This window comes from Sus scrofa, chromosome 8, assembly GCF_054392235.1.
Source record: "Sus scrofa isolate SSC_HxYL_T2T_F1_AM1 chromosome 8, Sscrofa_HxYL_maternal_Yorkshire_Landrace_v2.0, whole genome shotgun sequence".
Lineage (NCBI taxonomy): Eukaryota > Metazoa > Chordata > Mammalia > Artiodactyla > Suidae > Sus > Sus scrofa.
The window spans coordinates 130,801,687-130,827,528 of record NC_139390.1 but is presented as its reverse complement, the minus strand read 5'-3'; the positions used below and the strand labels follow the sequence as shown (position 1 = coordinate 130,827,528).

The window sequence follows — 25,842 nt, the reverse complement described above, 5'->3', positions numbered from 1 at the left end:
TCACAACTTAAAGTTTCTATGATTCTAAGACACAAAAGTATAAAGAATAAGGAGTTCCTGTTGTGGCGCAGTGGTTAACGAGTCTGACTAGGAACCATGAGGTTGTGGGTTCGATCCCTGGTCTTGCTCAGTGGGTTAATGATCCAGCGTTGCCGTGAGCTGTGGTGTAGGTTGCAGACATGGCTCGGATCTGGCGTTGCTGTGGCTCCAGCAGCATAGGCTGGCAGTTACAGCTCGGATTAGACCCATAGCCTGGGAACCTTCATATGCTGCCAGTGTGGCCCTAAGAGACAAAAAAGACAAAACAAAAACAAAAGTATAAAGAATGTTTGCACTCATTTAATAAAATTTAAACAAATCCCACCTAATTTCTCTTTGAAAATGTAGGAGCAGCACTTTCTAAATCATATCCTAGTGTGACATTAAGTTCCCATGATTTTTTTTTTTTTTTTTTTTTTTTGCATCTGTGGCCGACACTGCAACTCATGGCAATGGGAACGCTGGATCCTTAACCTGCTGAGCAAGGCCAGGGATCAAACCTGTGTCTTCATGGATACTAGTCACATTCGTTTCCACTGAGCCACAATGGGAACTCCCTCTCATGATATTTTAACAGAGGTTCTGAGAAAAAGAATTCAGCTACCAAATAATATGAGGTTAAAAATAGTTTTTACACTTCAGAGCTTTCCTGGGACTTCTACCTCTAACCACACTTGATACTTTTTCCAAAAGGGAAAATTACTGCAGTGTTTCCTAAATTATGTGACCACAAAGCTTTTTGTTTTTTCCCCAAATAGCACTTATAAGACACTAGAGGCTCATGAACACAGTTTAGGAGGAGAAACCAAACTGGCCTAGTGTAAAGGGGATGAGATGGGGGGAAACTTAAAATAAGGCCAGAAAGTTTGATTAGTAACAGATTGTACTGAAGCTTTTGAATATATGACCGAGGAGGATGGGCTTTATTCAGTGCAAAGGAAAGATATATATTTTAAGAAATGGAAAAATAATAAACACCTGGACCTATTCTTTAGGCCTGTAACTACCTGGAAAATGGATTATTATTGCTGAGGACAAAGGCTGACACCAAGAATGTATAGAAGGCGATTTAAATAATCTGAGACAGGGAGTTCCCACTCTGGCTCAGCAGGTTAAAGACCCAACATTGTCTCCATGAGGACATGAGTTCAATCCCTGGCCTAGCTCAGTGGGTTAAGGATATGGTGCTGCCATGGATGTGGCATAAGCTGCAGCTGCAGCTCTAATTCAACCCCTGGCCTAGGAACTCCCATATGCCATGAGTGTGGCCATAAATAGAAAACAAAACAAAACAAAACAAGGAAGTATACCATTAAGGCCTATACTAGGGAAATAGCAGCAAGAATTAAAAACAGGAGAATGTTTCGCGGGAGAATTCTGAGAAGGAATTAGCAGTATTTGATGATCAATCACTTGGTTGGAATACGAGGTGAAGCTGAGGTTTCTGTTTTTGGTGATGGAATGGAATAAAGAAATATCTAAAATAGGAATACAGGAGGAGAAAGAATTTCAACCGTGCCACTCTTCCAACAAATGGGGACCTGAGTGAGCACCATATATTTTTTGAAAGCTCTGTTTTGAGTAAAGGCAATTCACTCGAATTTGTGCCCAACTATGGATTCTCTTCATCAGTTTCTTCCTTTTTTTTTTTTTTTTTCCTGTCAGGGCTCACCTTTTACTATTTGGCCAAATGTTAAATACCCTAATCAATAAAGATAATCAAATCCTAAGCACTATCTTAATTATTACATTAAAGAATCACAAAGGCCATTTATGAAAAACTTGACACAAGGTAAGGAAGGCAGATAAAAGCATGAAAGGTTAATGTTTAGTAGACATTTGGAACCAGATTTTCTTTCCTGAGAAAAGGCACACTTGCATTTCCATAGCTCTTTTTTAATCTAACTTCATTCTGTGTTCAAAGTTATGTCAGAACTTAGGGAGACACTGGCTACAGGGCCAGGAACAGAGGCTTTGGGATCAGGAGCCCTGAGCTCATATCCTGGCTCCATCATCTTCTACCTATGTAACTGGGGCAGATGAGTTTTTTATCCTGCTGAGCCTCAGTTTTCTCATTTGCAAAAGGAGAATCCCAAAATTATCTCGTAAGATTGCTGTGAATGCTAAATCACATAGTACCTGACATACAGTATAGAGCTTGGAACAACTCTTTTAATTGTTGTTGTGTTGGTCCTATTGATAATATTCTGCTAATATGAGAATAACTAAAGAAGAAAAGGGAAAACCTGGGGATTACTAAGATTTCAAACCAACTGAGGTTTTCTAAACTCCTTTGCTTCTTCATAAAGGGGAAATATTTACTTTTTGATGGTGAATCTTAGGTACCATGGTAACAAGGGTTGAAAAGTCTTCAAGTAAACAGAAAGCAAGCAGCCAAGCCTGAGTTTTTTTTAAAAATGTAATGATAAAATTTTCAGCACATCAAGATTTCTATGAAATTTTGAAGGAACATGGGTACTTATTACTATATTATCAAATCAATGCTTCTCAACAATGAAATTTCCTAAAGCATCTAACATAAGCTGCTTCCCAGTTTTCTGTTTTTATGTTATATATTTGCAAGATATGCAAATGTGGTTTAAATTATAGAAAAGCGAACAGTAACAGTAATGAATGATCTTTAATCAGTACCTTTTATGAACAAATGCAATAGCTTTGCTCGGTGAGTATAAATAATCATTTGCTTAATACTTCAGGAATTCCCCTCGTGGTGCAGTGGTTAACGAATCCGACTAGGAACCATGAGGTTGCGGGTTCGGTCCCTGCCCTTGCTCAGTGGGTTAAGGATCCGGCATTGCCGTGAGCTGTGGTGTAGGTTGCAGACGCGGCTCAGATCCTGCGTTGCTGTGGCTCTGGCGTAGGCCGGAGACTGCAGCTCCGATTAGACCCCTAGCCTGGGAACCTCCATATGCCGCGGGAGCAGCCCAAGAAATAGCAAAAACACACACACACACACACAAAATACTTCAGAGTAAGACAGCATATGTAATACCTTCAAATTTACAAGGTAGAATTTTGTGAGTTGGAGAGAAACTTTGGTTCTTTTTTTGTTTTATTGTTTTATAGTTTTTCGGTGAAAATCTACCTATGCTGGAGATTTTACTGAATGCAGTTGATTTTTCTTAGTTGTGAGGCAATGTACCTGATTGCCACTAAACATGCTTCCAGATACCATTATTCTAAGGTAGAGGTACTATAAAAACAAGCTTGCTTGCAATAACTTCTCTCTGTTCTCTCATCTGTGAACCAATTTGATTTTAAAATGCCAACAAAATTTCTCTGATTTGTAATACATTTCAAGATTTAATGTATTCTAACATTTCTTGATATTAAGAATCACTGAGGACCACAACAAAACTATACTCCGACTGCACTGAAGAGTTGCACACCAACGTTATAGGTGAACCCCATTTCAGAGGCAAAAAGCCCAAACCAAGCAGTTCTATCTCAATTCCATTCACAATGTTCTGATCTCACAGGAAAGCAAAGCGCTCTAATATAAGAGGCCTACTCCCAGTAGTTGTGTAGATTGGAGATTTATGATAGCAGGCAGAGATGCAACAAAATAGCTTGGGGTTTTAAAATTCAGGTTTCATTATCTATCATGAAAATAACACATTCACAGGATTGAACAAAAATCAAACAATAAGTCTCCTACCACCCCAGATTCTGAGCTGTCAGCTGCTTGTATATTTCTCCAGAAAATCCCAATGCATAGGCAAGTACATGTGCATCCTCTTTTTTACGTAATAAGAACATATTGCAGGCAATGTTCTGTACTTTGATTTTCATTTCAAATTTTTTCTGAGTGATTTTCCTACAGCTAAATGAGTGGAGAAGCCTCATTGTTTTAAAAAGCAGCACAGTATTTCATCCTAGAAGAAAGCCTTCTTGACATACTAACTTCAACAAGTGTACTATGGACAACCTTGCATGCAAGTCCTTGTGCTCATTAGGAATTTTATTTCATTTTATTTTATTTTTTAGGGTGGTGACACCTATGGCATATGGAAGTCCCCGGGCCAAGGACTGAATCCAAGCTGAATCTGCAACCTACCCTATAGCTGCAGCAACGCTGGACCTTTAAACCACTGTGCTGGGTTGGGGATTGAACCTGTGCCTCTGCAGTCAGAGTCTTAACCCACTGCACCACAGTGGGAAATCCTGGAATTTTATTTTTAGATAGTTGCTAAACTTGTAGTTTCTAAGTGAAAGTGTATATACATTTAAATATTGATAAGTACTTTCAAATTGGTCTTCACAAAGATTGTATCAGTTTGCAACCTCATCAACAAAGTATGAAATATGCAGTCTTACTCCTCCATCAACACTGTGTATAACTCTTTTGATCCTGATAATATTTCCTTAGATACATATTTACCATTTACATTTTTTTTCCTATATCTCCATGTGCAAAATTTGCTCAATTTTATATTGGGTTGCAGATCTTTCTCTTGAATGTGTTTTAAAAGCTAGTAATATGTTAATCAAATTAATCCTTTGACTAATATATGTCTGGCCTTTGTTTTTTGTGGTTTTTCTGGTTTTAGATATTTAAATTTAACAGTGCTTTCTTATAAGGCGTCTAGATTTTGTCTCCATTAAAAAGTTCTTGATCACCACTGAAACCAAACAACCAACCAACCAACTGCCAAATTTTTCTCCTAGTGACCATGGTGATAACAACAGTGATAATGATGATGATAATGGTGTTAAGCCTTAACATCTAGAATTTTATTCTAAAGAATGAGCTAGAATCTAAGCTTTATCTACTTATTTTTTACTTTTCCAACTGCCTATCTTGTAGGTTGAAAAATCATTTCATCACATTGTAAAATGCCTTAGATGTTTATTTCCTGGTTTCTCTTTTGGTCCATTAACCTGTGTGTCTTATTCTGCTAAGATGAAACTGTTTTAACTTCTTTAACCTTATAATACATTTATAAAGAGCTGAATTTCCTTTACTACACTACCATTTCAGAATTCTTCTAGCTATTTTCACAAATTATTTTCATACAATGTTGGTGACTTAGATTCATTTATAGATAGCAAATATTTAAAATATTGACTTTTGGGAGTTCCCGTCGTGGCGCAGTGGTTAACGAATCCGACTAGGAACCATGAGGTTGCGGGTTCGGTCCCTGCCCTTGCTCAGTGGGTTAACGATCCGGCGTTGCCGTGAGCTGTGGTATAGGTTGCAGACGCAGCTCGGATCCCGCGTTGCTGTGCCTCTGGCGTAGGCCGGTGGCTACAGCTCCGATTCAACCCCTAGCCTGGGAACCTCCATGTGCCACGGGAGTGGCCCAAGAAATAGCAACAACAACAACACACACAAAAAAAAAGAGAGAAAAAAGACAAAAAAAATAAAAATAAAAATAAAATATTGACTTTCTATCCAAGAACAAGATATGTCTTTCCACTTATTTAAGTTATTATATACATTTTTTGTCTCTCAATAGATTCTAAAGTTCTCCAAAATTCTGCAAATTTCATGATAGATTTGTATCTACATTTTTCTTTTATATTGTTATTGTAAATGATACATTTTATTTCATTATAATTCATTATAATTTGAGTTGACTATCTGTACTTAGAAAAGTTGATGGGTATTGTATATCTTCTATCAGCCACTTTTCTGTATTCTCTTGATGTTTTTCAGTTTTTTCCTTTGAAACTCTGCGTTTCCCAGATCTACAAAATCATTTTTATTCTAACGATCATTTTCCATTTGTTTTATAATTTTAATGTTTTTCAATTATTTGCCTTGTCTAATTGCATTGGCTAGTATGTTAAGAACAATACCAAATAATACTAGTATCTATTGGCATCTTTGTCCTAAATTTAAAGGTAATATATTTACCTGTATGCTTAGCTATCTTATATAGTTTTGGATGAGAACAAAAGACAAGACAAGAAAAGGGAGTTCCTGTCATGGTGCAGTGGTCAACAAATCCAACCAGGAACCATGAGGTGGTGGGTTCGATCCCTGCCCTTGCTCAGTGGGTTAACGATCTGGCGTTGCCGTGAGCTGTGGTGTAGGTTGCAGATGTGGCTCGGATCCCATGTTGCTGTGGCTCTGGCCTAGGCTGGCGGCTACAGCTCTGATTGGACCCCTAGCCTGGGAACCTCCACATGCCGCAGGAGCGGCCCAAGAAATGGCAAAAAGACCAAAAAAAAAAAAAAAAAAAAAAGACAAGGAAGTACATTGCATTCCACTCCAAATATGAATACTATGCACGTATTAGGGTTGTCAAATCTTTCCTTAGCTCTAATCTATCTTATTCTGAATTTGAATGAAAACTTGCCCCATATTTTCATCTATAGTTGCTTTAAGAAGTATTACTAATCATTGGTGTATGCAATATTAGTTAATCTTATGTATAAGTAATAAAATATAGTGCATTATAGAAAGTAAATGTCTTTTTAAAAAGAAATACACACACACACACACACACACACATATTACCAAGACAACATAAAGCTGTAGAGGTACTCAATGTATTATTTATAATTTTTCTATATAACCATTTTCATTAATTTAGTAAAGACAAGCCTATGTTTGACTTTCAGTTTGTGATTACATTATCTTCCTACTATGAGACGTGTGTGTTTGACATCTTTACAAACAAATGAGCTGAAACAAATAAAACTCAATTCGCTTGAGATTTTGAAGACATCTGGTGGAGTTATTTACTGAGTAATTAGACCAAGAGGTGGGACAATTCCCTAATGGAAACGGCCATACAGTTGGATATGCAGTTATTTCTACAATCATCAGCTTGCATGCAGTGAGCATATTGACTCTAAAACTCACACACAATTATGTAGAGCTGCCACCTGATTTTCTAAGACCATTTGTGTTATGTAAGTATATATCTCATCTCGCATGCTTTTTTTTTTTTTTTAAAGATGCTCTTCTCAGTCCTCTCACAATCTGTTCTATTTCTTTATGTTCCATCACTTAATAGCTCTTTAATGTTAGAGACACTGAATGCAGAGCTCTTTCAAATGCTGGTCAGCACTTGCACCTCATTAATCCAACATTTGGATACAAAAATAAATTAACTACAATTGAATTTGAAAACCACATCATTTCAGTATGTAAAGATGTTTATGAAAGAAAATGAAGATATTTAAATACTTTCACTTTTATCATATTTTTCATAATTTAGCTTGGAAATATTGATCAGTAAAATCTTAATATTTAAAGTGTTAATTATAAAATCACAGATCTGGAAGGGATCTGAAAGTTCAAATTTGTCTTTGCTTTACTGAAGAGCAAAAACTCTTAAACCACCACACAAAGATATATATCTTTCCAATTTAAAAGCACTCTAGGAGTTTCCATAACTATCTTAAGTTACCCATTGTAGAATAAAAACTTGCTATCAAGAAAGTTTCCTTTATGACCAATGTAAACTCCACAGCTTATTAAGATCTACTTTATCTTTTCTATGGCTTTAGTATTTTACTGTTAAAGATGATATTTACAGAGCAAGAAAATCGGGAATAAAGCTAGTAGCAAAGATACTTTGATCAAGACCCACCCAAATGGAGGCCAAACTCACCAATTCTTCTCTCTGATCCCACAGTATCACTACTCTCAATCACTCTTGATTTAACACTAGCTAAGAATTGGTAGTTAGGATTCTTTTTTAAGTGGAAGTTAAAAACACAGAATACAGTGTTAACAAATTTTTAAAAAACACATAAGGGGAAATAGGCATGTAACTAAACATTTGATAGTCATGTAAACAAGTACCATTTATTTTTAGTTGAACACACTCCTCAATCCCAGGATATTTAGAACTGACACTATATTTAGACTTGACATACAAGTGAAATTCGAGGGCATCTTTAATTAGGGTATTTTTTTTTTTACCATGATTCATTCTATTCATTTTCATTATTTATCTTCTTAAGACTGAACCATGCTTTAATTCTACATAGTTCAACAGAAATCAAATCAAGATTTATCACAGTTCATTTTGCAATGCATGGAAGGAGATCACCAAATCATAACCAAACTGATTTAAAACTTTTTACCGAAGGATAATAACTTCATTTTTAATTTAAATGATTGAAAGAACAATATGACAACATGTCAAAGTAGTGAGTGAATCCTAAATAGCAGTCCAAATACAATGGCAAACTCACCAGAGGTTTCATCTACTCGTTCGTCTACTATGTGGTCCTTCTGATGAACCCATTCACTGTTGCACTTGAAGTAGATCTGGGTGGCAGGGCTGGCTTTACAGTACAGGTTCACAGGCTTATTCTTCACAATATAAGCTTCTTCAGGCTCAATAAGGAAATGTGGCAGAGGCTCAGGTGGATCGGATGGAAAGGTTTCTGGGAGTTCATGAAAAAAGTCGTCGTCTGGTAAAACAAGAAGAAAGTAAAAAATGTTCAAAACTGTAGCCATTTGCCTGGCACTCACTACTTTTAAAAATAAGGAAACCATGGGTAATTACTAGTGAAATTTATTTCACTTGCCTTTACTAATCAAGGTCTACAAAGGACTTGCGTATTCTCTAAGAGGCATAGAGTCTAAACAGTAAGATGTTGGCCTGAGTTTTCCAGGAACTTAGAGTCAACTGTGAAAACTAAGTTGTTTTCGAGCTGAACTTACTCTAGTTTGAGCTGAGCTGGTTAAGACTGGATAAGGCCACTGATCAACTGGGCACGTTTGGTGACCTTTTGATGTCAGAGGGCCAAAAACTCCACCTTCAGATTATGCTAAGTGCTTTCATTTTTTCAAGAACAGAGACCTGTAGCTTAGTTACACCTGTGCAGAAGGAGAATTAACCACCTTTTCCCAATCACCTTTATCCAAGCTCCCCATGCCTTAGATAGATTTACCTCTTTATTCTCTCTTTTTTTTTTCTTTTTAGGGCCACACCTGCAGGCATTTGGAGGTTCCCAGGCCAGGGGTCCAATCAGAGCCACAACTGCCGGCCTATGCCACAACCACAGCAACGCCAGATCCGAGTCACGTCTCTGACCTACACCAGAGCTCACAGCAACATCAGATCCTTAATCCACTGAGTGAGACCAGGGATGGAACCAGCAACCTCATGGTTCCTAATCGTATTCATTTCTGCTGCACCACAACAGGAACTCCTTTATTCTTTATCTCATAGATACCACAAGACACTTGCCTTCAGGTGGGTGATTCTGAGACCTGCTCCTTGTGTCCTCACTTGGCTGCCTTTCGAATAAACCCCCCCCTTTTCCTGCAAACTATACCATCTCTGCATTTTGGCTTGCTGCGAGCTGTGTGAAACAAACCTGGTTCTATAACAATAATGATTCCTACATCTCTATGTGCGTAGTTGCTATGAACTAGGCCATATGTTAAGCCTATTGACTAGTTGTTCAATTAAGGATGTATATAGTTATTCTCACTGTTACACATGGCAAACTCAACATCCAGGAGGATAATTATCGTGTTCTGAGAATACAGGTAGTAAACAGCAGAACTAGGATCAGAAGGCAGGTTTGTTTCCCTCAAAAAACTGTGATCTCCCCAACATATCACTACGCCTCCCACGACACAGTGTTACCCTTGAGAGCTGAGCAAGCAAAGGAACTTCATTAGAAAAATTTATTTGAAAAGTATAAGGCTTTTAGGTAAATCTTAATTCCTTTGTAAGGAGCTTAAAAAAAAATACTAGAAACATGAGTTAAAGGCCTTTTTAGATTTGAATCTGTCATAATTTTTAAAAGGTGCTGCTTCATAGCATATTCATTCACTCCACCAAAAACATTTACAGAGCTCTGAATTATACTCAACACTGGAAATACAGATGATAACATCAAGTCAGATAACAGATCCACAGTAGAGCCTAGAGTCAGGCAATGCTCTTTAGTCTTATTTGGAAAATGTATCCCAATTATCATGTTCGTTAATGACTAGTCAAGCCTATTCTGATTAGAATATTAATAATACTAGAATATTAACATGAAGAACAATAGTCTCATTTTTATATTTGAAATTTATCAAACATATTGCTCCTACCTTCTTGTTCCAACACCACTGAATAAACAAAGCCTCAAAACCATTTGAGATATTAGCATATTTGAGGCACGGTTTCCTTTGAGTTCTGCATGATTCCAAATAAAAAAGAAGAAAATAATAAAAGTGCCTTTAGGAGTTCATTGTGGTGCAGTGGGTTAAAGATCTGGTGTTATCACTGCAGTGGCCTGGGTTGCTGCCTCCAGTAGGTTTGATCCCTGGCCCTGGAACTTCCACATGGTACATGCATACATGCACACAGGGCCAAAAATAGTGCCTTTAAAAACCCTATTATTGTATTCCACAAAAGTCAAAGGAGTATTTCTTTCTCTCTTTTCTTTTTCTTTTTTTTTCTTTTCTGGCTTCCCTGTAGCATATCTAAGCCACAGTTGCAACCTACGCCACAGGTGTGGCAACTCAGGATCCTTCAACCCACTGTTCCAGGCTGGGGATTGAACCTGCATCCCAGCGCTGTACAGACACCGCTGATCCTGTTGTGCCACAGCGGGAACCCCTAAAGGAGTCTTTCTGATACACTACACTTAGGTTAAGCCTACTTATTTTCCTCCTATGAGTGATAGTGAAGAACAAAACTATTATTAATTCCCTAAGTTGATTAAGTACCCTAGGCTAATATGTAACAGTAAAACTGAGGCCAAAATTGAAAGTTTTTACAAGTTCTTTAAAAGTATGTATATTCAGCTGCAAATATCGGTTATGGTATTGGTAGTTAAAGACTGGTTGCTAAGATGTTATCTTGGAACTCATTTCATCCTTGATTAATTGTGGCCCTGTGCTGGGGGATGGCCATTGGTCAGGGCGACATTTGCCCACTAAGAAATGTGGCCTGGGACTTTTTTGATCTAGGTCATGTAGTAGCTGTCGAATATAATGACATCTGGTCCCTACCAATCTGTTTTGTAGTAGAAACTGGCTTCATTTGCATCACAGACAAAACTAGCTTTCAAAGCTGTTCCTTGATTATAAATTACTAAGCCTGCAATGTAAGTGATGTTTTCTGTCTCCAACTGGCTTTCTCACTTTACGTCCTTAATTGGCTTTCTTCTGGCAGGGAATCATCTCTGGTTTTTCTATTGTTGAACATCAAGGACCCAAACTGTCAGCTTACTAAAGAATAACTTCATTTCCATCAATTTCAGCTTCTTCAGTCAATATGCAAGAACACTCAAGACTGCTTAAATAAACACAGTTCAGAAAGGCAAAGGAATGAGGAACTGAGGTATTGACAGATCCATCAGCCTGAAGCTGATGTCTTGAAGCCTTATTCCATTTTTTCTTGTTTGTCTCTTTCAAAGCACTTACTGTTATATGTAATGACAGACAGTGCTGATAATCAATAAAGTGCCACAAAATATCAGACTCAAGTTCTATAAAATGTTAGCTGCTGTTTTTAATCATTATTACTCATGAAGGTAGAGGGTCAACTCGATTTTACTTTTTACTATCGGGGTCTATTTATACATACAACAACACGTGTACGCGTTTCATAACAATATATTCATTTGGGTATGAAAAATATAAAAGCCCTTTTTTAGTCATTGTTTTAGAAGGTGAGACTTGTTCCTTCAGAAGTAGTAACGATTGCAAGATATCAGATGATCATGTACTACCTTACCTTATTCATTAATGTAGCAAAAAGATTTACATATTTATATCCTGCAGAAAGAGAAGCACTAAAAACTGATTATCCCAACCTACGTATATACCCTAAGCACATATATTTTCATCCTTTACTTCATCACTGACTTAAGCGAAGTTCAAATGTAAGATGATATGAATTGCTTAAGTCATTTCAAAAAATTTTCTTCTGGAGTTCCCTTCATGGCTCGGCAGTTAACGAACCCAACTAGGAACCATGAGGATTCGGGTTTGATCCCTGACCTCGCTCAATGGGTTAAGGATCTAGCATTGCTGTGAGCTGTGGTGTAGGTTGCAGACACGGCTTGGATCCCACGTTGCTGTGACTGTGGCTGTGGCTGTGGCTGGCAGCTGTAACTCTGATTTGACCCCTAGCGTGGGAACTTGCACATGCTGCCAGTGTGGCCCTAAAAACCAAAAAAAAAAAAAAAAAAAAAAAAAAAAAAATTCTTCTGAGTATTATTATTTTATTATTATTATTATTATTTGGCCACATTCACAGCATGAGGACGTTCCCAGGCCAGGGATCAAACCTGTGCCAGAGCAGTGACAACACCAGATCCTCAATCCCCTAGGTCACCAGGGAACTCCTCTCCCGAGTATTTTACTGTAAACTACTGAGAAGATTAATGGAAGTTGAGAAAAATCACATACATGTTTTCAAGTCAAACAAGGCTCTGCTAACGGCTAGAAAAAAAAGTAATGATTTGATATATTTAGAAAATGTATAGACTAATTTTTGTGTCCTTAATTTTGAGTTTTAAGACAAGAAGATTACTACAAGGAAAGAGACATAATTGTCTTGGTTTGAGGCATCATAAAGTGTTGATTTCTTTCAAAGCATCTGTTAAATATCACTTAATATGTAAATCATTAAGGAATGATTTCTATCATGTGAAAATGTTTTCATCATGTCATAAATCCAGTGTTTCCTTAATATATCATTCTAGTCTCTGTATGAATCCTGTCTCTCAAGTTTGATATCTAGAGAGATGCCTTAACCAATGACAACCTATTAGGTTGCTAATATTTCTTGTTATATGTATATTTAAGTCTATGCCCTAGATTAATTCATACCAGACAATAGGGCACATCACTTTTTAGTACTCAATTCAGGTGTAAGAATGACATTTATAATTTTCAAGACCCAGAGTCAGCAAGATATGTATCGTGAAGTAGAGATTACAAAATCCAAGTGGAGTGACTATCAGTAGGCTCACAGGCTGTTGTGAAATTCCTCCCTTCTTTATCTGCAACAGATGGTCTGGGTACCATGCCCAACCATGGAAACTGGCCTAGATAATAACTCCCCCGCCACCAGGTTAAGCATGCTCAGAAAACACTCTCTGTGCACGAGACAAAAAAAAAAAAAAAAAAAAAAAAAAAAAAAAGTACCACCATTAACTTCCAGATATAGTGGTATTTCATAAATTGCCTTTTTATCAAATTTCATCTTATACTTTTCTTCTAGAGTAAGTAAAGAATTCAAACATGCAAGTCAATTCTCTTCAACCAAAATTATAAAGGGAAATGTCTGAGTATTTAAATATCTAGCATGGTTACATCTATATGGAAAAAGTGAGCATCTTTAAATACCAGGTATATTTAATAAGGAAAAAGTGAACACTTCCAAATACCATGTGTATTCAATAAGGAAAAATCATCTGCAAGTGATTATCTGCCAATACTGCTTCATGAACATTTAACTGCTCCATACTATGGATTTGCCTCTCACACATGGAGAAATCTACTTTTTAATTTTGGCAACCCGCGTTACGCAACTCTTCCTAATTTTCAAAATTAGTATGAAACATTAGTATAAATGCTCTTTGAAGACAGGGACTACTATCGTTTTCATTTTTATTTTCCATAACTCCAGCATAGTGCCAGGTACTTAGGGCAATAAAAATCTCACACTAATGGTAAGTGATCACTCTTAACAGATTGACACAGTACTTTAGAGTTTCTAGTGCCTCAAATTCATTTGCAAATATAAGGTTTCATAAAAATAGTAAGATCTACAAACTGGACTGGCAATGAAATTTGTGTGGCCCAATGCAGAATGAAAATTTGGGAATCCTTGTAAAAAAATGCATTAAGAATTCTGAGATGGTTGACAGTAGAGTATGAAACCAAGCACAGGTTCTGTGTGCCAGCACAGGTCACATCCACATGAACCTGGCCCTGTCTACCAATGTCAGTTAGCTGAGTGTTCCACTTCAGGCGAAGTGAGACGTGAACTCACATCTTTCTTAGTGGATATCTGTTTTAAAACGTATTTGCTATTTCCCAGCCTCTTATACAGATTAGATATTTCCTAGAAGAAGACACGGCTTTTCAGACTAAGAACCTCGGGTGCCAATCAATCTTCTAAGCAAGTGTCTTTGCAATGGCATACAAGGGAAAGTGGGTGATTTTATCTGCTCCTGACTTTCCCTTTGGAGGTCCTCCAGTGCCATCCGTGGGCCTGATCCAAAACAAGTAAAATTCCTGCCACACCGAGGTTAACATTTTTAGGGCACCAGAGGGCTGTTTAGTACATGAGAATAATAAATAAGGTTTGAGATTCTACTTTGAACTGGTGGACTGTTTACTGAGATCAGCTCCTTCATGCAATTCATTTTACTACACAAACCAACCAGCTTTTTAATACCGTTAAGGTCATGCTGCAAAACTTGAAGCTGTAAAAGAACAATTTGATCTGTCAGCTGGTGCGAATAGTGAGTGCATCTTCTTACCACTTTATTTCTTAATATAAATATCCAAAGAGCCTCCTAAAGTCTTCAGGGAGATAACAGAAACTCAATTTGTGAATAGCAACTTCAGACTGTGAAGTTATTTCTGACAAGTGCCACAGTATCTTAAGTTATTATACATTGTATAAAGGCACATTCCAGATACCGATATTGCCTGCCTCATGCTCTCTGGGGAAAATGATTTGATTAATTAAATTGCTAAACAAATTTTCTACATGCAGTTTGTGCAAAACAACAAAGTAAAATTTCTAAAGTTGGTTTTATTCTGTACATTGAATTCTGTATTAACTTAAAGCTATAGTTACCTTTTGATCCATATAAATTATTATTATTCATTTTAACCTCCCCTAACACTTGACATAATTTTCTACTTTCTACCATTACTCAGTAATAATACTGTCATTTTTAACTTGATATCAAGTAAATCTCGGCATTTCCTTTTCTGCTACCTCATATACATATGAGAAGGCTTTGTACCATGTATTATTTTTATAGACTTTCATTCCACCTAATTCTTGACAGGAAAATATTATGCTATGAACATCAATCTAGGAAGCTTTAGGTTTCTGGTTTTATTGCTATGTATCAAGCCTTAATTTTCATCAACTTAATACATACATTTCTATATTTCTGAATCATAAGACTTAAACTATTATTGCTTATATCATAAAATATAGGACTATTATCTCTTTGTCTGAGACCTGAAGCATATTCTTCTGAAATGGAATTTACTTCCAAATGATCCAAGAGCAATTTAAAATGAATGACTGCAAAGCTAATTTTATCTGCATTTGGCTGCCCATCCATCAGAGAGATAATTCATGATATATTACAACAAAAGGCAACTGGAATTAACTATTTGAATGAGACTCCAGCTTATTTTTAATACTTGGATTGAAATATCCTTTGGAAGACAAAGACTATGTTCTATATTTCAAGCAGTGTATTAATGGATTCATCATTTAAATTTAAGTAGCTGAATATATAACGCCTTAAATGTATTGTGCAATTTGGAGATAGTGCATGATTTCTAACTCCAAAAGAAAAAAAAAAACTTTTTCTTGCTTTTAAAGAATTTCCAAATAATGCCCATACATTATTAATAGTGACATGAAGCCAGCATGCTATTTGACATGCACTTAGCTGTGAAGGAAGAGACACCTCCTTCTGTCCCAGTTTAAGACTGTATTATTTCTGACTTTTACTAATATAAAATCCTCCTAAGTGTTTTCCTGCCACAGTTTCTATCTCTGCCATGTGGTCTATCCACCATGCTCTTGGAAAAAAATTTTCAACAATACATTTGCTTTCTGCTTCAAATAATAAATATGATGTAAAGCAAGATGATAAGTTTCTTTTTACTTATCAGATTAGCTAAAAAATACTAAATGATTGATGAGTTGTTAAGGAAATGCATATTTGCATGTACTGGCTGTAGTGTAAACTAGTGTCACAGAAAAGGATATTTGACAATATAAATAAAAATTAAATCTATGCACACCTTGAAAAAGATTATCCCACTTCTTAGAATCCATGTTACAGACATAATGGCACCCAAATATAAACATTTACAAAGCTGTTCACTGCAGTATTGTTTATTAAAAAAATAAATGATATATTACAACAAAAGATAGTTGGACTTAACTATTTAAAGGAAACAAAAACAACTAAAAATCAACCAAGCAATGGTTAGATAGTTATTTATGATCTATCCTTCTAAGAGCACACTGTTTCACCAAGAAAAATAAGAGGCAGATTTGTATGTATTAAACTAGTACGGCATCCAGTGTTCACCAAGTAAATAAAACTATGTTTCAGTCAATTTGAATGGTACCACTTTTTGTAAGGAAGAAAGAAAAGAAGGGAAAGCACAAAGGAGGGAGAGATGGGAGAAAGAAGTGTGTGTGGGTGTGGGTGTGGGTGTGGGAGTGGGTGTAGATGGCTACATCACAAGAAGAAGCCTACTGCAAAGCCTAGAAGCCAAAGCTGAGAAACATTAACAGTAATTACTTCTGAGGAGAAGAACTGGAGAGCTTTGGGGGGATTTTTATCCTCTATTTGGAGTAGGTTTTTTAAAGGCCAGATTATGGATGGTTACTATTTTTAATGTGTTTTTTGAGTTTTTATTAAAGTTAAGAGATGGAGAAATTAAACAATCCCATGAGCAAGCTATTGCTTCAGCCTGGAATAACCATCATAGGTTTTTTCATTAAATTAACCTTCCCAAATCAATGATATGACTCCACAAGGCCTGATGTGAGGTTGTCACTAAAACTTGTGTTCAAAGACCATGTTGCTTATAGCTATATAGCATTTATTTCATTCTGCCTAGTTTAATCTCATTTTTCTCTTTATTTTCCATTTCTGTAATCTCCTCATCTCTGTGAATTTCTGACTTTGAACTAAAATAGCTTACTATCTTTCTCAAAATTTGTTTAAGAATAAATATTTGTGGATCACCATCTATATGCTAGGACTGTCTTAGTTGTTACAGCCAAAGCTGCACTTTACCTCTCAATGAAATCTTTTGTCTTATAAAAATAAATAAATAAAAGATGTTACATTTATGAAAATATGAACTTATAATAAAAAAATAGCCTCTTAGTCTGGTTATGTAAATAACATCTTTATAATTCATTAGTACTTAACTCTCATCTTAAAATGTTTAATTTTTGGATGTCGGGAAGGTCTGCTAATACATATAGAGATTTATGCAGTGAATTAAGAAGAACTTCTACAATTTTCTTACTCTCTATTAATAGTTAGAAGTACAAATCTTGTACTATTACTTTGAACTTCAGGAATCTAAGGGATCATTTAGAAGAATATTATAGAAATGAAGCAATTATCAATAGATAGATAAGACAACATAAATTTCAGTGTAAACCTAACTAGTTAACTAAAAGAAAGATTTATGGCTGAAAAGAATCCAGTAAAGACCGAATAATTCAACATTATATTCACATAACCTATGCTTCTCTTCTTCCTGGAAGACTCTTTGATAGTGAGTTTTTTGTGTTAACTTGGCCAAGAATATATTACCCAATTATTCAGTCAAACACTAACCTAGGTGTTGCTGTCAAAGCATGTTCTGGGTGTGATTAGGACAAAATTAATTTGCTTGAGTAGGAGAAATTATCCTAAATAATCTAGGTAGGCCTGATTTCATCAGTTGAAAGACCTACTAAGCCTTTTTAAGCAGAACCAGGGCTTCCCTGAGTCAGTGTTTGACTGAGTAACTGGGGTCTGTAGCCCAGCCTAGGTGACACATAAAGCTGGTGTCACACTTCCTGCAATTTTATCACCACCTTGTTTCATACTCTTACTCATTGTTCAGATATCAAACACCCCTTCTTCCAAAGGCCTCCCCTTTCAAATCCTGGACATTATACCCCAGATAGCATCTCCTATTGCCCTCTACTCTTATTGTTTATATTTCTTCCCCACTAGAAGGTAGGACCAAGAGTTAGGGATAGTGCTTATCTTATTCACTTCTGCATAACAGGCACAAAGTTCAGAGGTTTTTTTTTTTTCTTTCCATTTGACTTTTTGTTCCTATAGAAGTTCTATAGGATAGAAGAGATGTAGGAATTACTCTATCAACAGACATTGTGAGAAGAAATCTTTGGACAAAATACAATAGAAATACACATATTTGATAAAAGCAAAAATAAACCAATGGGACCTAATCAACTGACAAGATCTGCACAACAAAGGAAACCATAAAAAAAAAAAAGACAACCTATGGAATGGGAGAAAATAATTTCAACTGAAGCAACTAACAAGGGCTTAGTCTCTATAATATACAAACAAGTTATACAACTTAACAGCAAAAAAGCCCTGAACCCAATTGAAAAATGGGCAAAAGATGTGAATAGATATTTTTTCAACGAAGATACACAGATAGCTAACAGACACATGAAAAAATGCTCAACATCATTAACTATTAGAGAAATGCAAATCAAAACTACTATGAGGTACTGCCTCACACCAGTCAGAACGGCCATCATTAACAGGTCAACAAATAACAAATGCTGGAGAGGTTGTAGAGAAAAGGTACCCTCCTACACTGTTGGTGGGAATGGAAATGGTCACAACCACTCTGGAAAAGAGTATGGAGGAGTTTAGGTAAAACTAAATATAGAACTACCATATGATCCAGCAATCCCACTCTTGGGCATATATCCAGATAAAACTCTCCTTGAAAAGGATACATGCACCTGTATGTTCACTGAAGAACTATTCACAATAGCCAAAAACTGGAAACAATCTAAATGTCCATTGGCAGATGAATAGATTAAGAAGCTGTGGTATATGTACACAATGGAATACTACTCAGCAATAAAAAGGAACAAATCCTGGCACTTGCAGCAACATGGATGGAACTAAAGACTCTCATGCTAAGTGAAGTAAGTTGGAAAGAGGAAGCCAAATACCATATGATATCACTTATATCTGGAATCTAACATATGGCACAAATGAACCTCTCCACAGAAAAGAAACACATGGACTTGGAGAACAGACTTGTGGCTGCCAAGGAGAAGGGGGAGGAGTGTGAAGGACTGGGAGTCCGGGGTTAAGAGATGCAAACTTTTTGCATTTGGAATGAATAAGCAATGAGATCCAGCTGTATAGCCCATATATCTAGTCCCTTATGATGGAGCATGATGGAGGATAATGTGAAAAAAAGAATATATATATACATACATATGTGTGTGTGTGTGTGTGTGTGTGTGTGTGACTGGATCACTTTGTTGTATAGTAGAAAACTGACATAATGCTGTAAACCAAATATAATGGAAAATATTAAAGTCGTTTAAAAAAAGAAATGTGCATATTTGAAAGATTACCCTTTAGTGTTAACAAGTACAGATTCAGTTCCCACATCAAAAAATTATATCTTTTTTATGGCTGAGTAGTATTCCATTGTGTATATATACTATATCTTCCTAATCCAATCATCTGTTGATGGACATTTGGGTTGTTTCTATATCTTGGCTACTGTGAATAGTGCTGCGCTGGGAACTATTTCAGGAAAAAAGAATGTATACATATATGCATAACTGGGTCACCATGCTCTACAGTAGAAAAAAAGGTGTACTGGGGAAATAACAATTGATTACAATTAAGACTACTTGAAGAAAAATAAATAAAAATTAAAAAATAAGAAAAAGGAAAATAAAGCTGGTAGAAGCTTTAAAAAATTATATCTACCTTCTATGCAACTGTAAATGTCATGCATCATGAGTTGTGCACAGCTTTGGACTAAATACATTCCCTCACTAGCCAGAGTTGAATTTAAAATATTTTGTGAGTGAGACATAAAACGATACATCTGATTACAATGCCTCTTCAACCTCTTGGCCTTATTTGACACTTCATTGCACCACTCCCTCCTTTTTGAAACTTCCTCCTCTCTTGGGGACTGTGCATTAGCACTAGATTGCTTCCTGTCCTACCTCTTTGACCTTTCTCTTCTTTCTTTGCTGCTTGAATATAGTGAGATACTTGCCAAGGTTCTTTCCTTTAGTCGCTCCCTTGGGCATCTCATCCACAACTCTGCCTACAATTATCAGATCATGTCACACACATAATCTTCCAGACCACCCCGCTGCTTCTTAAAATTCTTCAGTGCCTTCACATTGACTGAGAACAAAATCAGACTCTTTACCAAGGCCAATAAGCATCCACCTGATCCGACTGCTACCAGCCTTTATGTCTCCTTTGCAACTCTCCTATCCTGTCCTCGTCATGCTCGAGACAGACAGACGGGTATTCATATCTCTGAATACACCAAACTCAGTTCCACTGAGAGCTTGCACTTGCTCTTCATTTTTCTAGGAAAGATCTTCCCCCTCCTTCTTGCCACTTCGGTTTTAGTTCAAGTTGCCTCCTTGCCAAAGAGACAAGCTCAATCTCCAATGTCTAAGAACATGCTATTCTATTTGATTTCTTTTTATCTCCTATCACCCTCTCAAGTTAGTGGCTTATTTTCTTTTCCTCACCCACAAAAATCCAAGCTTTATGAGATCATAATTTTTACCCATTTTGTTTAACACTCTAGCCTCAGCCTTGGCATCAGATAAAATGGTCTTTGCTCTAAAACTAGCTGCTTCTTTTGATTCAACTCCTTATTTCTGACTGTAATATTCTCACTGTCAAAGCCTGGAGTCCCCTCTCCCCATCAAGCTGAACCCACAACATGCACAGTGCATAAAATCTGCTCTACACTGTCTCTCTCACCATCAACCCTTATTCCTCTTTCTATCCCCAGAACTCCAGTTGAGATCTTACCATTTGCACTGCAATTATTACAAGACCCTTGTTTCTGATTTGACTTGCCATCTATTTATTATCTATACAGAAAGTGGAATCATAACAGCTTTTGCTGGAAACTTTCAGTATTAACAAAATGTGGCCCCCAATTATTTTATTTTATTTTTTATTTTATTTATTTTTTTTTGTCTTTTGTCTTTGTTGTTGTTGTTGTTGTTGTTGTTGTTGTTGCTATTTCTTGGGCCGCTCCCGCGGCATATGGAGGTTCCCAGGCTAGGGGTTGAATCGGAGCTGCAGCCACCAGCCTACGCCAGAGCCACAGCAACGCAGGATCCGAGCCGCGTCTGCAACCTACACCACAGCTCACGGCAACGCCAAATCGTTAACCCACTGAGCAAGGGCAGGGACCGAACCCGCAACCTCATGGTTCCTAGTCGGATTCGTTAACCACTGCGCCACGATGGGAACTCTGCCCCCAATTATTTTAAATTTCAACTTATTTACCATCACTTCACCAAAGCTAAACTTGGTAAGTCTGTATTCCAGAAACATAGCTTAAAAATTGTTGTCACTTCCGTATATTTGTTCTGCACGGAATGCTTTATTCCCTATTGACTCTTCAATGCCTATCTCAATACTACTGAAAAATCTATTCATAATCCTCCCAGAGAAACCATTCTTTACTGTTCATTTGTAAACATTCTTTAATGCAATTTGAGAGTCCCAACTATTTTTGTATTCCTTACTGCAGCCGGAGTCATACATATATCCGTAGGCACTAAAATTTTTCTCAATTGAAGTGAACATATCAAAAATTATTATGAAGAAAATTAACACCATTTCCATAGATAATGTATTATGATAAGTCAAATTATCAACTATAACCTACCTGTATCTACTCATCAAAAATCTGTATACATTTTTTTATCTATGATGGAAATGTTTAAATATATGAAAAATCACAGAAGAGCTCCTCATTTCCTGTAAATCCAAGCTCATCTGCATGGTATACAAGCTCCTCCCTAATCTGAAGCATGTCTATCATTCTACCTTCTCTCACTGCTCCCTGCCTTGACCTCTACATTCCAACAGCATAGACGGTCTACCCTGCTATGCACCCGACATGCAGCTTCTACACCTTCTGTCTTCAGTGACATTCCTCTTCTAGTTCACCTGCTCCTCCTCATCCTCTATGTCCCAGTTCAGACATCACTGCATTCAGGAAGTTTGCTTTATTTTCCTCACCTATGCAAGCTTAGAACCTATCTCTCCCACCCCCTCCCTTCAAATTTGTTAAGAGCTTATATGTATTTCTAACACTGCATTTAACTTTGTAACTAACTGGCTCTTATTCATCTTTGATTATTGGGTGTTTATTATAGACCTTGGAATTCAGTATATATTTTCTGAGTAAATAGTTGCAGGGCTTTCTGTATCTTGGGGAAAACACATAGACTTTGAGTTTTCATGGACTATGAATTACGTAATTTCTACTTACAATATATATATGACTTTTGGCATTTCACCCAACCTCAGTTTATATGGCTATAAAATGAGTAGGTATAGTAATATGGTGATAGGGTGCAGGTTACCTGAAGTAAGGTAATAGGAACAATTTAACATAGAGCCTACCACAGATAAGATCATTATGATAACTATTCGCATTATTTTCTTGTCATATTGCTACTGCGGATACTAAGTTTATCTCATTTTCCTAAACACATACTAGAATGATAGTATCTCTTTAATCCATTTTCCTGAAACATCCTTTCTCTCTGGTGCCTAATAAATCCTACTCTTCTTTCCAAATTTACCTTAAGCTTTCTTTCCTCAAGGAAGTTCTAGACCCACCCAGCATGGGTTTGTTGCATTCTCTCTCTCACCAAGGCACACTGAGCATTGTTATATTGTTACACTTCTCACGGAATAATATTTCATACCAATGTCCCTGGATACACAGAGAGTTTCTCTAAACAAGATTTAAGAATCTGTAGTACCCAGCCATGTTTGGTACACAAAAGGACAAAAATATGAATAAAAGATTATGTTTATTGAATGAATGGACGAAGAGCTATAGAAATTACTGAAACTATGCTACACAAAATTTTTAATGTAAAAGTCAGTGCTCTTATTTTTCTACTTTGTAACAAATGAGACTTTAGATTTTCTATTAGCATTTTCTTAAGAGTCCTCCTTCTTTCTTGTGGGCATATAAAATATTCTATCTCATCTCAATCCTCTCTCTTTTAAAATTTTGGACATAATTTATAAATAACAGTTCAGAATGTGCTCTCTCATTAATAGTCTCCATATATACAAACTTTAGTTACATATTATTCCCAAAATATGTTTATTTTGCTGCTTTGGAGGAACCAGCAGGAGGTGGTAAAGAAAAACTGAACTGCAAGTTGGGAACTGATTTTGGTCCCAGTCACTCCCCAATGACTTATTGCTTTTTGTGAGTGCGGTTGGGTAGGTTGATAGGTAGGTTAGTATTTTGAGAACTAAAATCACAGCTGTGAGAATATCAAATACAGAAATAGCAGAGCTTCCAGAAAGTGAGAGTACTGGAGAAGTCCTCTAGTCTAAAAGTCTCTGTTTCCATCATGACCATTGGTCAGGAATGTGGCAGGGAGGCCAGTGTTACAACAGTGGGAGAAAGACACTCAGAGAATTGTCTCATTTGCCTGTGCCATGTCTTCAGGGAATTGCTTCTTTCTTTGTGCCCTGTCTCACTGAATGAGTGGCTGTCACCAAACTGTGAAGTGGGGAAAATATGGTGCAATCACTTGTGGCTGAAGACAAGTAATTTGCTGCATAATTCAATAGCTACATACATTTTAGAATTGGCTCATTTGATTTATTTATTTAGTTATTTATTTATTTACTCTTTTTTAAGGCCACCTCTACAGCATATGGAGATTTCCAGGCTTGGGGTTGAATCAGAGCCATAGCTGCTGGCCCATACCACAGCCACAGCAACATCAGATCCGAGCCATGTCTGTGGCCTACACCACAGCTCACAGCAATGCCGGATCCTTAACCTGCTGAGTGAGACCAGGGATCGAACCTGCATCCTCAAGGATGCTAGTCAGATTCACTTCCGCTGAGCCACAACAGGAACTCCAGAATTGGCTCACTTTATAGAAGAGGAAACTGAGGCCCAGCTACTTTGAGTAGCTTGTCTGAGATTGCATAGCTATTAAGTGACAGGAACAGAGCCCCCCAGGCCAATATCGAAATTTCATGGCGTGGGTCTAAATTTTCTGATTATGTAAACTCTGTGGCACTGCCTCAATCCCCCCTTTTAAATTCACTTGACACTTATTTGCTATCTTCTTATTTTTGAGCTACCTTATGGGAATTGCTTTTTATGCTGTTATTTTTTCTCTATTAAAAAGCTATAATACTTACAGATTTTAGTTGCTAAAATTCTATAATAAAAAAATACCAAAAATAGAAAGTGACTCACTCCTCAAGCTCCTTTCTCACTCCCCAACCTACTTACTCTTAACACTAGTGTGTTTCGTTCCAGAACTTTCTCTATGCAGTTACTTATGCAGGTGTGTGTGTAAATGTGTGTGGATACATATATGGCATTAAAAAATACAAATGGGATCATGCTGTATGTTGTTGTCAAGCTCTGTGTTCACCATTGATTTTTATAGTAAAAACATTTTTTTGATGGCTGTACCTGTGGCATATGGAAGTTCCCGGGCCAGAGACCGAATCTGAGCTGCAGCTGAGAACTACGCTATAACTGCAGCAGTGCAAAATCCTTTAACCCACTGCCCTGAGGCTGGGGATAGAACTCGAGCCTCCGCAGTGACCTGAGCATTTGCGGTTGGATTCTTAACCCACTGCACTACAGTGGGAACTCTATAGTAATGCAAATTGATCATCACTTGTCAAAGTGAATGCTATGATATGTCTACTATGTATCAGCTACTATGCTACTATGTTTAGTATAAACTAACATCCAATGTAAAAATTAAAAAAAAGAACCCTGCACATTTAAGGTTTTGGTTAAGTATCTGCATGACACCAACATTTCTGAAGATTTTTACAGCAAAAACAAACAAGAATCACCACCTTTATTAACGTCATTCTTATCTTTAGCCTTGATAGTTGAGTTCTGGGTGGGTTTGTGTATTTTTTAAAATCATAGTTTCCGTGTGGCATGTGATGCAAATTCATATTTCATGAAATCTGCTTATCTGCTTATGAGGATACTGATTATGTATCAATACATCCATTTTTAAAATCCTTTTTGATGGGGCAAAGGACATTCTTCCAGAATTTACTGTTTCAAAAGATAATATCCCCAGAGCACTGAAGAAGATGGTAAGGGTATGAATCACATCCAGCAAGACACAGCCTTGGTTAATTTTTCACACTGTCACCTTTCCTGCCACTGGAAATCACAACACTTGACACTAGGTCACAAAAGTATTAAACCTGAAAGCAGTAACACTTCCTTCTCTATATGAGACCTCACTTCTCCTTGACACTTTACTCCCGAAATCCCTTTAGGCTCCTGGCCTTTTCTCCCTGTCTTTAACTCCCGTAACTAATTAAATCTGGACAAGTCTTTGGTGAAAATAGTTTTCCTTCAAAGTTATTCATTCAAAGTTTCCCTTAAGGCATTCTTTGTCACTTTAGCCTAGCCTGCCATCTTTACATGAAGTTGAAAGAGGTGAGCTATTTTTATAAAATAGAAAAAAATTTCTTTCAAAACCTAAATCTGCCTTGATGTTTCAGATAAAGACTAGATTTTGAAATATGACAAATGCTTCAGCATTTCTAGAAGTTTACAAGTAAACAAAAAGGTCCAAAGACTCTGGTCTCCTTTAAAGACAGTTAAACTTTTAAAATTGTGTTATTATATTTGGAAGTAGTTTATTTAGGGTATTTAGTTAAATTCTTCAGCAAAAGACACAAATGGATTAACCAACCAGTATAGGTGAACTCATTCTCAATAAGTTGTTTTGGGGGGAAATTATAGGACCTCAGAATTAAGCAGCACTTTCAATATTGTTGTCTATTTAGAAGACAAAAGTAAAGATTAAAGGA

At 36.7% G+C, this 25,842-nt stretch overlaps 1 protein-coding gene across 2 annotated transcripts in view; it reads right to left on the bottom strand.

Moving 5' to 3' along the window:
* UNC5C (unc-5 netrin receptor C) overlaps positions 1 to 25,842 on the bottom strand; it is a 381,350-nt gene that overhangs the window by 158,062 nt on the left and 197,446 nt on the right. For both annotated transcript variants that reach the window (XM_021100734.2, XM_021100735.2), the window contains exon 2: positions 8,218 to 8,439. In XM_021100734.2, the coding sequence (XP_020956393.2) occupies positions 8,218 to 8,439 (222 nt within the window). The remainder of the gene's footprint in view (positions 1 to 8,217; positions 8,440 to 25,842) is intronic.